Source organism: Protopterus annectens, chromosome 7.part0 (genome assembly GCF_019279795.1).
Source record: "Protopterus annectens isolate FY-2018-M chromosome 7.part0, PAN1.0, whole genome shotgun sequence".
NCBI classification, from domain to species: domain Eukaryota; kingdom Metazoa; phylum Chordata; order Ceratodontiformes; family Protopteridae; genus Protopterus; species Protopterus annectens.
Genome location: NC_056739.1, coordinates 1224253996 through 1224268704, shown reverse-complemented (window position 1 = coordinate 1224268704; position 14709 = coordinate 1224253996). Strand labels below are relative to the sequence as shown.

The window sequence follows — 14709 nt, the reverse complement described above, 5'->3', positions numbered from 1 at the left end:
AAAAAGAAGTGGCAAGAAGGATCTGAAAAGAAAGGGAAAGACTTTCAAAGTCAAGGACAGTCCAGTAAAGCTAGACCTAAAGGATGCTTGCTACCTACTGGCAAGCAGTTCAGGCATTTCTTAAGATTTTCTGTAGCTGACTCGCATTATCAGTTCTCTGTCTTACCATTTGGACTTTCTCCTTCAGCAAGGTTTTTGCCAAGTGTCTATCCCAGTAATAACATATTACAGACTTCAAGGTATTCCTGTCTTTCCATATTTGAATGATTGTCTTATCTTTGTTGACTCTTTTTCTAGTTGTTGAGTCTTTAGCAACTGTTCAGAATCTTCTCAGTTTGGGTTTTCAAATCAGCTTACAGGAATCTTCTCTCAACCCTTCTCACAAAAGAGCCTTTCTTCTTCCAAAGCAGAGGATCAGTTAATTAATCAATGGGGAGGCGAAAGCCGACATATTCTGGCTAGGCTTATAAATGCCCTCAGGCAGATAGCCTAGTACCTACCTATGAACCTATGCACCTATAAGTAGAGATATTCAAAATATTCTTCCTGAGTTTTTCCAATCAGAGCCAGATATCTACAAGAGAATTTTTCAGGATTTTATAGCATTGCATCTATGAATCTCATGCTTTCCCTGGCCAGAGTTCACATGAGAGAAAAACAATAGTACCTTAAGTCATTCTGGACTCAGCATCTTCAGCCTTTATCTTTTCAGATCCCTGTATTGGGGTTTGTAAGGAGGGAGGGAGGGAGGTTCTCTGGTGGGTAGACCAGATCTCCCACAATCCAGATCTACCATTCTATCTTCTGACACTACAGCAGCATCAGACCTGGCATGGAGATCGGTTTCCAAAAGTATGAAACTGCAAGTTCTGTAGAACCCCCATGGCAGACAAACACACACATGTCAGAGAGATGATGGCAGTGATCACTGCTTTGAAAACCTTAATTCATCTCTTGTCCCCAGGGCCTCTACATATTTAGAAAGGCAACATTGCAGAGATGTTGTATACAAAAAAACAAGGAAGTACCTGATCTTGCCCTCTTTGCAGACTTGCTATGATAGTCTGGGAGATAGCAACTCAGCTCACTATGATTCTTCAGGCTCCATACATTTTGTCAGAGCAAAACTTGATTGCAGACAAGTTAAACAGGAAAAGGAAAGACCCTCATGAATAAAATCCTCACCCTGGGCTCTTCCAAAAATTGAACTAACTGTGAGTAACACCTCAAGTAGATCTGTTTGCCTCCTTCCAGAACAGACAGCTAAAGAGATTATGCTTCAGGATCCCTTGCACACAGACCAGGAAGACAGATACATTCTCATTCCCATGGATGGGAATGTTTCTGTTTGCTTTTCTATCCTTTCCATTGGTATCTAGGGTTCTTGTGAAGATTTAGAAGGACTCCCCAAACACTGGGGTGGTGACTCCCTTTTGACATAGACAACAGTTTTTCTCCCTTCTTTTCAATCTAGCCAAAGGCATTTACCACAAGCTTCCCCACTGTTGGATTTACTCACACACGACAGGGACTGTTTGATGCACCCCAACCTGGAATCTCCTCAGTTAACTTAAGTTAATTTTGATTCTTTTTGCCACTATTTTTCTAAAGATGTGTAGCAGGTAATCTTATTTGCGTAAGTGGGAAAAAAATTCTAGGTGGTCCCCACCCGGAAAAAGGATAATCTTCAGGTCTGGCTGCCTCTGTTTCTTGATTATTTGTGAGAATTGTTGTCCTTTGGTCTTTCTGACTTCTCTATCAATGTGCATGTGTCAGCAATTTCTGCTTGTCTGTCCTTAGATACCCTTTCTAACTACTCTCAAGTTAAACAGTTTTTGAGAGAGGATATTGTATATCCAGCCATCTAGAAAGCAGTGGCACCTCTTTAAGATCTTAATCTGAGTTACAAGCTGCTATGGTGAGTCAGTCTTACCTCATTTTCCACAAGGACATGGCTTCTTTGAGAACACATCCTTTTATGCCTAAAGTAGTTTCAGAGTTCACTTTGAACCAGTCTGTTAATCTCATTGTATTATTTCCAGAAACAAAAATCAAGAGACCAAGAATCCTACTTAGTCTGGATGTCCACAAGTGGCTCAGATACTACTTGGACAGAACTAAATAATTTGGGAAAACCAATCAGGTATTTGTCTCCTATGAAAGAAAGAGGAAGGATAACCAGTGTTAAAGCAAAGAAATTTTAAATATTTTTTCTTGTGCTATTTCTTTCTGTTATTCTCACCATAATAAGCCACTTTAAGACAGGGTTTAGGCCTACTCTGCCAAGGTATTGACTTCTTATTTGGTTTTTTGGAAGGGGGCAGACTATAAAATATTCTAGAGGCAGCAACGTCATCCTCGGTATATACCTTTACAAAACATTACATAATGGATTCCTTTTCCAAGTCCAGAACAGGCTTTGCTCAGACCATTCTCCAAGGGCTCCAGGAGTTCTGAATTGCTTCCCTTCCTCATCCCTTTATGTTTCTAAACTCTGATAATCTACCCAAATAGCTTAGGATAATGCAGTGGTGATTTAATCTTGAACATAGTAGAGTTTAAATGCAACAGAGTGTACAGTCCACTGCTATTACTTGTGTTTTAAAATTGAAAAAAAAAATTAGGATAGAATATATGTTTACATACATATATATATATATATATATATATATATTTTTTTTTTTTTAGTGCATATATATATGTATTTGTTTAAATACATTTTTTAATGTATTAATTATGTTTTAATTTATGTCAACTAAAACTGTTTGCATAATTAATTGGATAATTCTTTTAGTGGTGTGTTATATAAGGGCTGGGTAGGGATGTACAGATTGTTCTGAGGAAGTCCCTATGAAATGGGAAGAAAGCGTTTAACTGCTATTAAAGATTGTACTCTTCAGTGCTGTGCTGCTTTTTTGGTTCTAATGTTCTGAGTATTGCAAGCTTCCATCTTAATTTCTGGAGGAATAAAATATTGTAACCTTGCTTGTTGGTAGTTGTGATCATCAGCTATAGCTTTCTTCTTTTAGTGATCCTGAATGCCATGGATTTGGACAAATGAATGGGCCTAAAAGTAGTGAGCTCTTTATGTTCATTGGTGGAAAGGGAGCAAAACAAAGTATATGTAAATCCGTATGCTAAGAAGGCATCCTCATTTATTCAGCAAAGAGAAGGCAAACTAGATTTGGTAGAGATTTGGCAGGAGCATTAGAAGCTGGCCTTAAGAATAAGGAAAGGTTTGAGAAATGAGATAGTTGCTTGGTGGTCTGTAGAGATTTGATGCAGTATGGTTCATAGCTTAGGTAGTGAAAATAATATAAAAATACATTTGGAGAATTGAGTAAAAGAGGAGATGAAAGATTAAGTTATTGTGCAAGGGTTTAATTTAAAAGTCATGAATTGGCTGAAGGAAGGAGAAAACCTTTGACTCAAAACTTTAAAGGTTAAGAGAAGAAGCAGTAAAGAAAGGATATTTGAGGACCAGTAGTTATATAGCTTTTGGATCAGTTTGCAGTGGTAATTGCTAAAAAATCTTCAAAGGGCATATCCACAAGTTAAATTTAATAACATTTAGTGCTTCAGAATGATGGTACTGAGGCAGTGGTTAGTAGTAGCAAGGTAATTTCTATAGGGAGTATTAACATACCTCTAGCAGTAACAAGAATCACTTTGTAAGTAAGAAGGAAATGTATGTTCTGGATACCTCGTAGGAAACCCTTGAGTATGTTGGACAATTTCACTAAATTAAATAAGAGTGAGGAATTTGTTTTGAATTTAGGTAGGTAAATTGAGGAACTGTTTCATCTGGGTGGTTGGAAGGCAATTTGGAGTTCCAGGTTTTATAAATTCCACAAAACTTGGCCTGTATACCAAACAATGAGGTTTTTGTTTTTTTTTTTTGAAATTTGCATCAAATTGTTTAACTTTAAATCATATGAATGAAGTGCAGAAACTGAAAATGAATATTTGATTGAGAAGAGAATGATATTAGTCTTTCCTAAATAAAAAAAGACTACATATACAAGTAAGGCAAACCAGGACAGACAGCTGAAAACTGGTTAAACACAAGTCAGACAATCCAAGTAGAAGACTAACTAGTCAACACAGCTGATTCCAATGAAGTAGCAGTTCCAAAGTTTAATAAAACAGCATAAAAACATGTTAAAAATCATTCAAGAAAAAGACAAGGGCTTTCACACCTATCCAGGTGCTTCTTCAGATCTAATAAGACAGACATGGAATGCTGCTTAAGTACACACAGTTTCAGGTCTACCTCTGAAGGACACTTGACCTAATCATTGGTCTTAAAGACACATAGTCATTTAAACCCTTCCCTCTGTCACTTTGTAATTCTAAAATTTCAAAGCATTCTGTTTTAGTGCTAACATCACCACCTCTAATGCTGACATTAAAATGTTGTAGTACAATAAAATTAAACTTCCTTCCCTAATAAACTGTTCCTTTAAGACCGCTGATTAGGCCATGTAAAAAAAATGTTTGTACTTTTTAGTGGTAGATATGAAGGATTGGCATGGAAAAGTAGTCAAGCTGCAGCTGAGCAGCCTGTTTTGAGTTAAAGAAGTTTCTAGAATGCATGGAAAATTAATTGTTAATGCATCACTAAGAATATAAGAATCAGAACACAGTGTCTCATTGGTGCTGATGCTGATCGTCTAGTTTTATATAGCTTTAACCGTGAAGTTTATTTCAACACCTGCATTCCTACAGCTTGGTTAAATTGAAAGACTATCAGTTCTTGAAATAAGCTGATTTTCGGCTTGGCTGTTTTTTTCATATATTTCATAGGTTTGTCATGATACAGGATAATTAAATTGTATTTATTTATTTATTTTACATTTGTTGACTGGGCTAGTCCAACTGGATATGTGTCGATTTTCAGTAGAGGCCCGGGGAGAAAACCTCCACTAAAGATAATAGCAACATCAGATACAGTACATTTTTAAGATTAGAATACAAGTTATGTAAATAGTAGCTTAGTAATCAAAAATGTTACAAGACAATATAGCAACAATCAGATACAGTACATTTTTAAGACTAGAATTCAAGTTATTTACATAGTAGCTTAGTGATCAAAAATTTTACAAGACAATAGTGACACATATTTATATGGTAGAGACAAGTACATAGAGTAGAGAGCTTGCTAAACATGAACAAGCTCTGTAGTAGAATCTAAGAAAGGGTAAGTTAGTACTAACTTTAGTTAGCTGACAGCTAATGCACTCTGAGCTTAATAGGAAGGTGGACAAAGCATAGCAGTAGTGAAATAAATATTAAGTATGAAGGAAGGAGATGATTAATCTCGGTTGGTGCATGGACATAACCAGTGATTTTTAAGGTATTCTTTAAGTTGCTTTTTGAAAATTAATGTAGAGGAAAGAGATGAGAGTTCCCTGGGAAGCAGGTTCCAAGTTTTACCCACAGTGTTGGAGGACATAGAGTCCCCAGCCTTATTGATTTATTTATTAAAGATACTAGTAGTTTATTTGCTGAGCGTAGGGTTGAAAGATTTGTGTAGGAGGTAATAAGGCTAGTGAGTATTGGAGTATTACTAGGATGATAGAGGATCTTGTTTGTGATAATAAGTTGGTAAAATAGAAGTTGGTTATGGAGTTCTAGCCAACCAGGTTGTTTTAGATTGTGACAATGGTGGGTTTTGAATAGGGAGCTTGTGGCAAATCTGGCAATGTTATTATAGGAGGTTGCAAGTTTGTTGAGGTTATTTTTATAAATATTGGTATAAATGGGTGAGGCATAAAGGAGGGTAGAGATAAGATGGGTGTGGGCAATAGTAGTTCTAGCTGTTGGAGTAAGGAAGGGTTTAATCCTGTAAAGGGAGCCTAGCTTTCTGTTAACTGATTTTGTTGTAGTATTGATGTGTGTGTCAAAGGTAAGGATATGATCTGTTGTTACTCCTAAGAGTTTGGTAGTTAGGTCAGGAGATATAACAGTGCCATTATTAGATAATACTGTGAAGTCTATTTGAGGACTTTCTTGCTAGATTGAAGAGCAATAATTTCATTTTTTGGGGGGTTCAGGAGAAGGCAGCACTGTAGGAACCAGTTTTCCACTATGTTAAGTACATTTTGGGTGAGGGATTGGAGTTCAGATAATGAAGTAGCGGAGCATATTAATGTTGAATCATCTGCATATTGTATGCAGGTAGCTTGAGGAGTTGTTAAATTAAGGTCATTAATAAAAATTGAGAATAGGAGGGGGCCCAAAATAGTGCCCTGAGGAACACCAAGGGTAATAGGAAGATGTGTGGATAGTTCATTATCCCAGAGCACAGCTTGTTGTTGGTTCTCTAGGTAGGAATTGAACCATTTTAGTGCGTGTGTATCAAGGGAGAGGGATTTAAGTATATCCATAAGAAGCTGATGGTTAACCATATCAAAGGCTTTTGAGAGGTCAATAAAAAGTGAGGAAGATAGAGTGTTGTCATTGCGATTTTTGTTGATGCAGTCAGAAAAGTATAAGAGGGCAGAGGTGGTGCTGTGGAATGGCCTAAAACCATGCTGACAGCTAGCTAGTAAGTTATTTTGGAGAAGGTGGTTGAGTAGTTGTCGGTGGATGCATTTCTCCATTATTTTTGCTAAGGGAGAGAGTAGGGCTATTGGTCAAAAGTTAGAAAGTTCAGTAGAGTCACCTCCCTTATGAAGTGGGATAATAAGGGAGATTTTCCAGATAGATGGGATAGTTCCTTCAGTAATTGTCCTATTTATTAGAATGGAAATGGGATAGGCTATAACTTTAGCTGCTTTTTGCAGATATTCAGTTGGTAGAAAGTCAGCTGAGGGGGTGCATGGCTTATGTTTTTGGAGTAGGGTGCAAATGAGGTGTGTTGGAACTGGTTGTAGATGAAATGAGGGCAATAAGCCAGTTATAGTAGATGACAGACTTGTGCTAACAGGGTGTACAGAATTTACTAGGGATTGGATGGCCTCAGTATGGAAGGTATTAAAGGCATCAGCAATATGCTTAGGATTGCTATTGGTGGTGCCTGACAGGGTTGGTGTTTTGGAGTGACCAGGATGTAACAGTCTATTTATACCTGACCAGAACTTTTGTGGTTTGTGCTTGTGGGTTTGCTGGAGTTGAACGTAAATGTTTTTTTTTGTCAGTAAGTATAGTTTTTTTGGTAGCGTTCCTCAATTGTTTAAATTTTAGATGACCTGCTGGGTTTTTAGAAGCTTTCCATTTAGCCCAGATTTTATTTCTAAGTGTGATTTTTTTTGTCTGGTTTCATTTGTAAGCCATGGAGCAGATTTGGTTCTATTTTTGATAGAGCGAATAGGGGCATGGTAGTCTAGAATTTGTAAGAACTTACTGTTAAAGTATAACACTGCTTCCTCTAGTTGGAGGTGTTTCAGTGGTGACCAGTCACATGCTTTAAGTTCAGTCTAGAAGCATTCTAGGTTAAAATTTCTGTTGGTCCGAGTAGTTCTATACAAGTTAGAGTTGGGAATATTGACTTTTTGTTTGATTACATAGGTTAGTGAGTGGTCACTAATGACATCAGGAAGGGTACCTGCTATATATGTAAGAGGATGATTGTTAACAGTGATCCAGTCTAAGGTGCTTTGTTTGTTATCAGGTTTATGGATTCTAGTGGGGGAGGTAATTATTTGGGAAAAAATTTTGCATGTCCATATATAAATATGTTATAGTTCATTAAGGAAGCAGCAGTATTGTTCTTTATAATGTACTTTGCTTTTCAATTTGTGTTTTCTTTTAGACATCAGACCTGTCTGCTGTATTTAAGGAGTCATCACCTACAATTCCTTTAATATTTGTCCTATCCCCAGGAACAGATCCTGCTGTAGATCTTTACAAATTCGCTGAAGAAATGAAGTTTTCCAAAAAGATGAGTGCAATATCTCTGGGACAGGGTCAGGTAAATGAGATTTCTTGAAGAACTGCTATGATGCATGCACCTCGTTTTATTGTTATGGTATTCCTGTAGGAATCAGTGCATTGTCACTGGTGATGTGATGATAGTTGTGCATTTCAGCTGATTGGTAGAATAATGAAATAGCTCACAACAATAATGGTTAGCTTATGTGGGCTGATTATCAGAGAATGCAGTCCTCACTTTTTGGGGCTGCTAGTACAGTCAGGAGTACATTTACATGTTGTGAATTTTCTAATATTAACTGTAGAGCAGGTGACAGGCAAAATTATATTCTCTATAGCAGTATGTGGATTGCAGCATGCTTAAGATACACAGACTAAATATCTCATGAAGTGAACCCAGGTGAAGGTAAACACTGCTAAGTTTACAAAGAAACACATTATTTTATAAAGATCTATACATTAGATAGACGGACCAACAACTAAACAATTTATCATTGAATATTTTGTTGATTTCTAAGTAGAAGGGGAAAATACATTTTGTCCATAGACATTATCAGGCAAAAGACTGACAATGAGACAGCCTTGTTTTTCAGACGAGGAAAACAAGGCAATACTTTCAAACAATCATCCAGTGTTGTCATAATGTACCACTGTGGCGTGATAGTATTACTTTCTTACATTTGTATATTCACAAAAATTGGAGAGGTTCCATCATTTTTAATAGCTTTCAATGCTGATCTAATCAGACCACATACTGCATTTGAAATACACATTTTAAAAGCAGGATACAATTGATTGGCTCACTAGTTCTGACCATTTTTCCTGGTTGGCCGTGGTGGTGTGGGTCAGCTGAGGTGATGCAGCTGTTAGCATTGTCGCCTCACAGCAAGAGGTTCTTCAGTTCGATTCCCAGCTGGAGCACCTTCTGTGTGGACTCTGCTTGTCTTCCCTGCTTGCTGCTGAGTGAGTTTTAAAGACATGCAGTAGGTGTGTATGTGTGTGTGTGTGTGTGTGTGTGTGTGTGTGTGTGTGTGTGTGTGTGTGTGTGTGTGTGTGTGTGTGTGTGTATGTGTGTGTCTGCTTGTGTGTGCTTGTGTGTGTGTGTGTGTGTGTGTGTGTGTGTGTGTGTGTGTGTGTGTGTGTGTGTGTGTGTGTGTGTGTGTGTGTGTGTGTGTGTGTGTGTGTGTGTGTGTGTGTGTGTGCCTTCTGTGAAAGTTGGGTGCTGGGCTGGCAATTTGACACCATAAAAGCTCCACTGCCAATCAATCTGCAGAGTGGTAGTCTGCTGTGGTGACCCCTAACAGGAGAAGCTTAAAGACATTGCTTTTGTCAGTCCGAGTTTAGTAAGAACTTTTATGCTCTGTCAGTAACAGTGCAGTTTCACTACATATTCTGTTACCTTCTAATGTAAGGGTAATGGGATAATATCATAAGAGTATGGACATCACTGTATTAATGTTATTTATTATACAGTGTTAATGTGTATTAGAAATTTTATTGGCTTTGAAATCTCTGAGGTGAATATATAGATTAGCCAACGTTAGAGAATACATTTTCTGGTGAATAGAACTTACTTATGGAGTCTGAATTTTGTTTGTTAGAAATGTAGTATTCAGAAAATAAACTTAAAAAAATCTTAAGATAGAAAAAAAATGGCTATACCCTATAATTAAAATAATGTGGTAATTACAAAAAAGGTATACCTTTCAATTAAAAAGGGAATCACCAATGAAAGCTTAAATTAAAACAGGATGACATTTCAATAGATGTGTCCTGCTGCCATTGTAAACAAATCAGACATGCGAGCCTAATCAGATTAAACTAATTTATTAAGCTAAGTATTAAAGGCACTAAGAAATTTATAACTGGTGATGCTTCTGGTAATATGATCCTGTCTATACTAATTGCTGTAGCAAATCAGTAATTTTTCAAATTAATGTCTGCCTTTATTAAAAATGAATAAACACTTCAAATTAAGCAAATTTACATGCATGTTGGTAGTTAGAATTCCCCTATAAATGCAGTAATTAATTTTGAAGGTAGTGTTCTGTCAGTGACTTTATATTTGTTGGAAACTTTGCTGCTTAAGAGTATGAACAAAAATCATGCCAGGAATGCGTTGATTAGAATATGTTAGACATATGCCTTAAAATGTTCCCTACCTCATTATTTTGCTGAGACATAATTTAATGAATATACTAAAATGTTGCTTACATGTTTGCTTTGCTGGAATTAGAAGCAGAAGATGTTGAATTAGTTGGTACTCACTTTATAGAAAAACTTTGTACTATATCTACTCTTCAAAGATGCTGAATATACTTTGAGAATGGTTGAAAGTGAAAAATTTTATATGTTCTATATTGGGCATGTGCCATTTTGAAAAATATTTAAAAATTAGTGGGTGATGTTTCATTAAACAGTGCACACTGTAGTTTGTTTCCCGTTTCTTTACACTTTATTTCTTCGTTTCACTTTGTAAGACATCCTAAAACAAGCTCTGGTTTCCTAATCCTATGATTCTGTAGTCTTGATTTCTGTGTTAATTTATGGCTTTGTTTTCCTCTTTTTTAAATATTTGAGTTATTTATTTCATGCTTTTTTCTAACCTTGTATTCCTAGACCAGTGGACCAGAGCCACGTTAACACTGGGATAGGGATTTGTGTAACACCTGTGATTACCAATATCATCAGTGAGTTAATTAACTGTTGAAATTTAGTGCCATTATTAGAAATGAGAATTTCCCTTGATATTATTAAATCCTTAGTGCCTAATGCAATGCACAGATCTGGACGTAAAAATAGGGAAAATGAACAAGAAGTTCTAAAGTTCTTATTTGCAGGCATTTTCCTTTATCCTTTGTAGTTCGTAAGCAGGATTGTATGTATGCATGGCTTATTGTCTCTGTTTTGCTTCATAAAATTAGTCTGAATACCAAAGACCAAGTTACTATTTCTACCTCAACAGTATTTTCTGCAGAGCAAGTAGCATCTTCAGAATCACATGCAGGCACTATTTTGTTGCTGTCTCTGTTAAGATACAATCATTGCTATTGTATGTACATACACAGTAGCTGAGTATCAAAGATGAGGCCTCAGTAATTCCCCTTACCCCTGTGTTGTTCTTCTCTGCCCCTTGCAATGCACCAGAAAACAGTATTTCAGAAATAATCTATCCACCTATCACTATCAGGAAAGAGATGTTAACCTGTATAATACACCAGTTTCCTTCCTATATCATCCTTCAAAGGACTCACACCTGCTGTCAAACCTAGGTAACCAGAGCTAAGAAAATAATGATGCAACATTTTCTCTTGCAGCAACTGTTTTTGAGGCATAGTGTACATTAAAGGGTGAAAAACTGAAAAAAATAATGTCCTAAAGCTGTCCTAAAGCTACATTGATCATAGTAGAGGAAATGTGTTATATTTTTAGCAACTTTAGACATATGCTTTGATTTTAGTATATTTACTGTAAATATGTAGAACTGTTCTTTAGTAAGTGTATTTACTTTCTTTACAGGGTCCAAGAGCCGAAGCTCTGATGAGAAGTGCAATGGAACGTGGAAAGTGGGTGTTCTTTCAGAACTGCCATCTTGCTCCCAGCTGGATGCCTTCTTTGGAAAGACTGATTGAAGTAATTGATGCTGATAAGGTAAACTAATCTGATATTGGCAAGGCAGATGGCGTGAAAAGCACTTCAGTTTAGATTAGCTTTAGTTGATGTTGACCATAAGAAGTATGCTATATTTTTGGTAGATTTTTTTTTCTATTGTAAAACACACTTCAAAGTGTTATTTATGCCATTATACAAAGAGTATAATATATATGAACAATCCCATAATTGAACATACTTCAGAGCTTCCACTCATTACTTACTCCTCCATAATGTCACACTGTTATTATTAAAGGAAGCATTGTTCCTCAAATCTGTCTTGCCTTCCTTCCTGAATATGTGAAAGAAGCAGTTATTCTGAAGTACTTTGTTCAGCTGACCGGACTGACTGCTGCTAACTGAGTATCTTACAGTACTGTACCACTCCAGTTGGTACTGTTGTTATTAAAATCCTTATAACTGACACTGTGATTATGTAGTTTTGTTTTGGGTATATTTAGTTTTGTCCATTTGTGGCCATTGATCTCCCATTCTTGTTGGACTGACTGTTCCTTCCATCCTCTGGCGTAAGGAGGATACCAGGAGGCGAAGTTGAGTGTTTGGTATCATGGTCATCACCCATTGAGGTTAGGTGGATTTTGCATACTTTTAACTCTTCCCCCTTGTGGCCATTTTGTGCACCACTGAAGCTGAGTCTGCACTGTTGACTCGTGTGTGTGTGTGTGTGTGTGTGTGTGTGTGTGTGTGTGTGTGTGTGTGTGTGTGTGTGTGTGTGTGTCTATGTCTATGCCTGTATCTGTCTTGCCACACACCCATTGAATCCAGCTATAGTGCTATGCTGTTCATGGGAGATTCAAATGTCCATGTTCAGCACCATTTTTAATGCTTACTAGGAAAACCAATTTTCTACCACACAGCATGCATTGAGTAGCAGCAGACTTCCTCCCTCACTCTGATATGGATAAACAAATTTTTGCCACTCATTCCCACCCCTCTTTAGTCAGCTTCTGTGCTACTGTGATTCCCCAGTTAAACCTATCAAGGCTTGATCAAATTACACAATAGAGCCTACATACTGATGCAATTTATGTATTACATGTGGAGTAAATCCATGTTTGTTCACTTCATTTATAACTAGCAGTGGAGTTCATATTGTTCACTTCCACCTTCCATCTGAAATTCAATGTTCAACATTATTGCATGACTCCCGAGAGCAAAAAAAAAAAAAAAACAGGCAGAAATCCACTGAGAAGAAGAACATCCAGGTTGAACTTTTTGGAATCATCAAAAAGGTGACAAATGCATTCTTCCTATGTAAGCAGCAATAACAGTTTCTCTGCTACAGGGAGGGGGCAAACTGTTATCTAAAGCAGGAACAAATGTTGTGGAGTCCAATAACAGAGAAGTCACTGGAATCAGAAGTGCTAACTAGAAGTAATTCCAGTAGCAATTTTCAATGCATATGTTCAGTCTATCTTCCTAAAAGTTAACAAAGGTTGAAACAGCCATTCTGTATGAAGACTTGGGATTCATTCCTACAAAAGTTTTTCTCTTTGAAGATGTTGCTACCTGTTGTAAGCTGATTATCAGTAAGTAAAATCCTGCCTGCTTATTTATTTGCCAACTATAGTGCAGTTGTTTCTATAACTCCATATGAAAGCAGTACCTTTAATGCTCCATTAGCAGATGTTATTAATAGCTTTAAATCTGCATATGAAGCAGACATTAGGAAGGTGTTAGTTAAACCAGTTCATAGTACATGTTTCAATCTTTCAATCTTATTAGTGAAGAAAGGTAAACACTCTTGTCCTTAAAGGGGAAGGTGAATTTAAGCATTATGAAAGATGACAAGAGAAGGGGGGGGGGGTCTTAGGTTCATGAATAGTAATCATTATGACAACAGAATGCTGTGTGTATTGAATTATGATGATTCTTATACAGCCATTGATAAATGATTTCCATAGTATAGGCTGATACTGATTCTTTGATTATAGGTTCATGGGTTCATTATAGGTTCATAGATATATAGGTAAGTACTAGGCTAACTGCCCTTGCAGGCCATTTTAAGCCTAGACAATTTACCTTTTTGTGCTGGAATTAACTTATCCCATTTGGTTAGAGGCTGGCCTTATCCATCCCATGGTCTGTAATTATATATTGCCCCTAATGAGAATAACTGGGATCATACCATTGATAATTTGAGGGGAACCATGCATGGGATAAAACATTTAGGAACTGCATCTGTCCATTAGTAGTATACGGATAAATTTTCTGTTTCCCATCCATAGATCTAAGTTGTACTTGAAAATGGATGGAGATGAACTTTGTTTTATGTGGTTGGGGAGTCTGTTCCATAATTGTGGTATCCTCTGTGAAGTATACCTATCCCTCCAAACAGTTCTATTGATATTGCAGAAGACATTTAGATCTCTAGACTGAGTATTTCTGATGCCATTTGACTTGCTGATGTGCCATAAATTCATCAGTATTGGGTCAGGGGATGCCTTGTATGCAAGACACAGGTCACCACTTAACATTCTGTCGGATGCTGAGTCTAGTGACAGAGCTTTGAGTTGGTCCATATAGGGCATGTTGCTTAGGTCTTGTATTCTTATAGCAAATTTTGTCTCTATTGGCATTCCAATTGTTGCATGTGTCTGGACACATACATACCAAAAGGGGCATTATATTCAACAAGTGGCCTAATGAGGGATGAGTAAAGGGGGGGCAATGACATCCCTAGATCTAAACACAATCCTTTTATGTATAAGCTGTGCAATATAGAAGGACTTTCTTACAACAATGGATACACGTTGGTCAAAAGTTAGGTCACTGCCCACATATGTTCCCAAATCCTGAACAACTCATTCAACTCTAAGGAGCATACTATTGGTGTGTTAGTTCCCTGGGGTAGATGACTTGCCAAAGGATACAATAATGCATTTTTTGGCATTTAGTTGTAGTCCGTGATTTTGTCACCAGTTATTTATTTGGGACAAATCTTCCTGCAGGATGGCCATGTTATTTGGGAATTCACTGACTGCTTCTATTTTATTTATTTATTTTATTTTATTTTACATTTGTTGACCGGGCTAGTCCAACTGGATACATGTCCATTTTCAGTGGAGGCCCGGGGAGAAAAGCTCCAAGATCATGGTTACATAAACAAATACAGGACAAAGTTAAAACAAGTAAATACACATACGATTAAAGGCAAAATAA

General features: G+C 37.0%; 1 protein-coding gene across 1 annotated transcript in view; it reads left to right on the top strand.

The window, feature by feature from the left end:
• DNAH1 (dynein axonemal heavy chain 1) overlaps positions 1–14709 on the top strand; it is a 5225710-nt gene that overhangs the window by 4485590 nt on the left and 725411 nt on the right. The window contains exons 69-70 of the mRNA XM_044076389.1: positions 7757–7915; positions 11395–11526. Coding sequence (XP_043932324.1) covers positions 7757–7915; positions 11395–11526 — 291 coding nt within the window. The remainder of the gene's footprint in view (positions 1–7756; positions 7916–11394; positions 11527–14709) is intronic.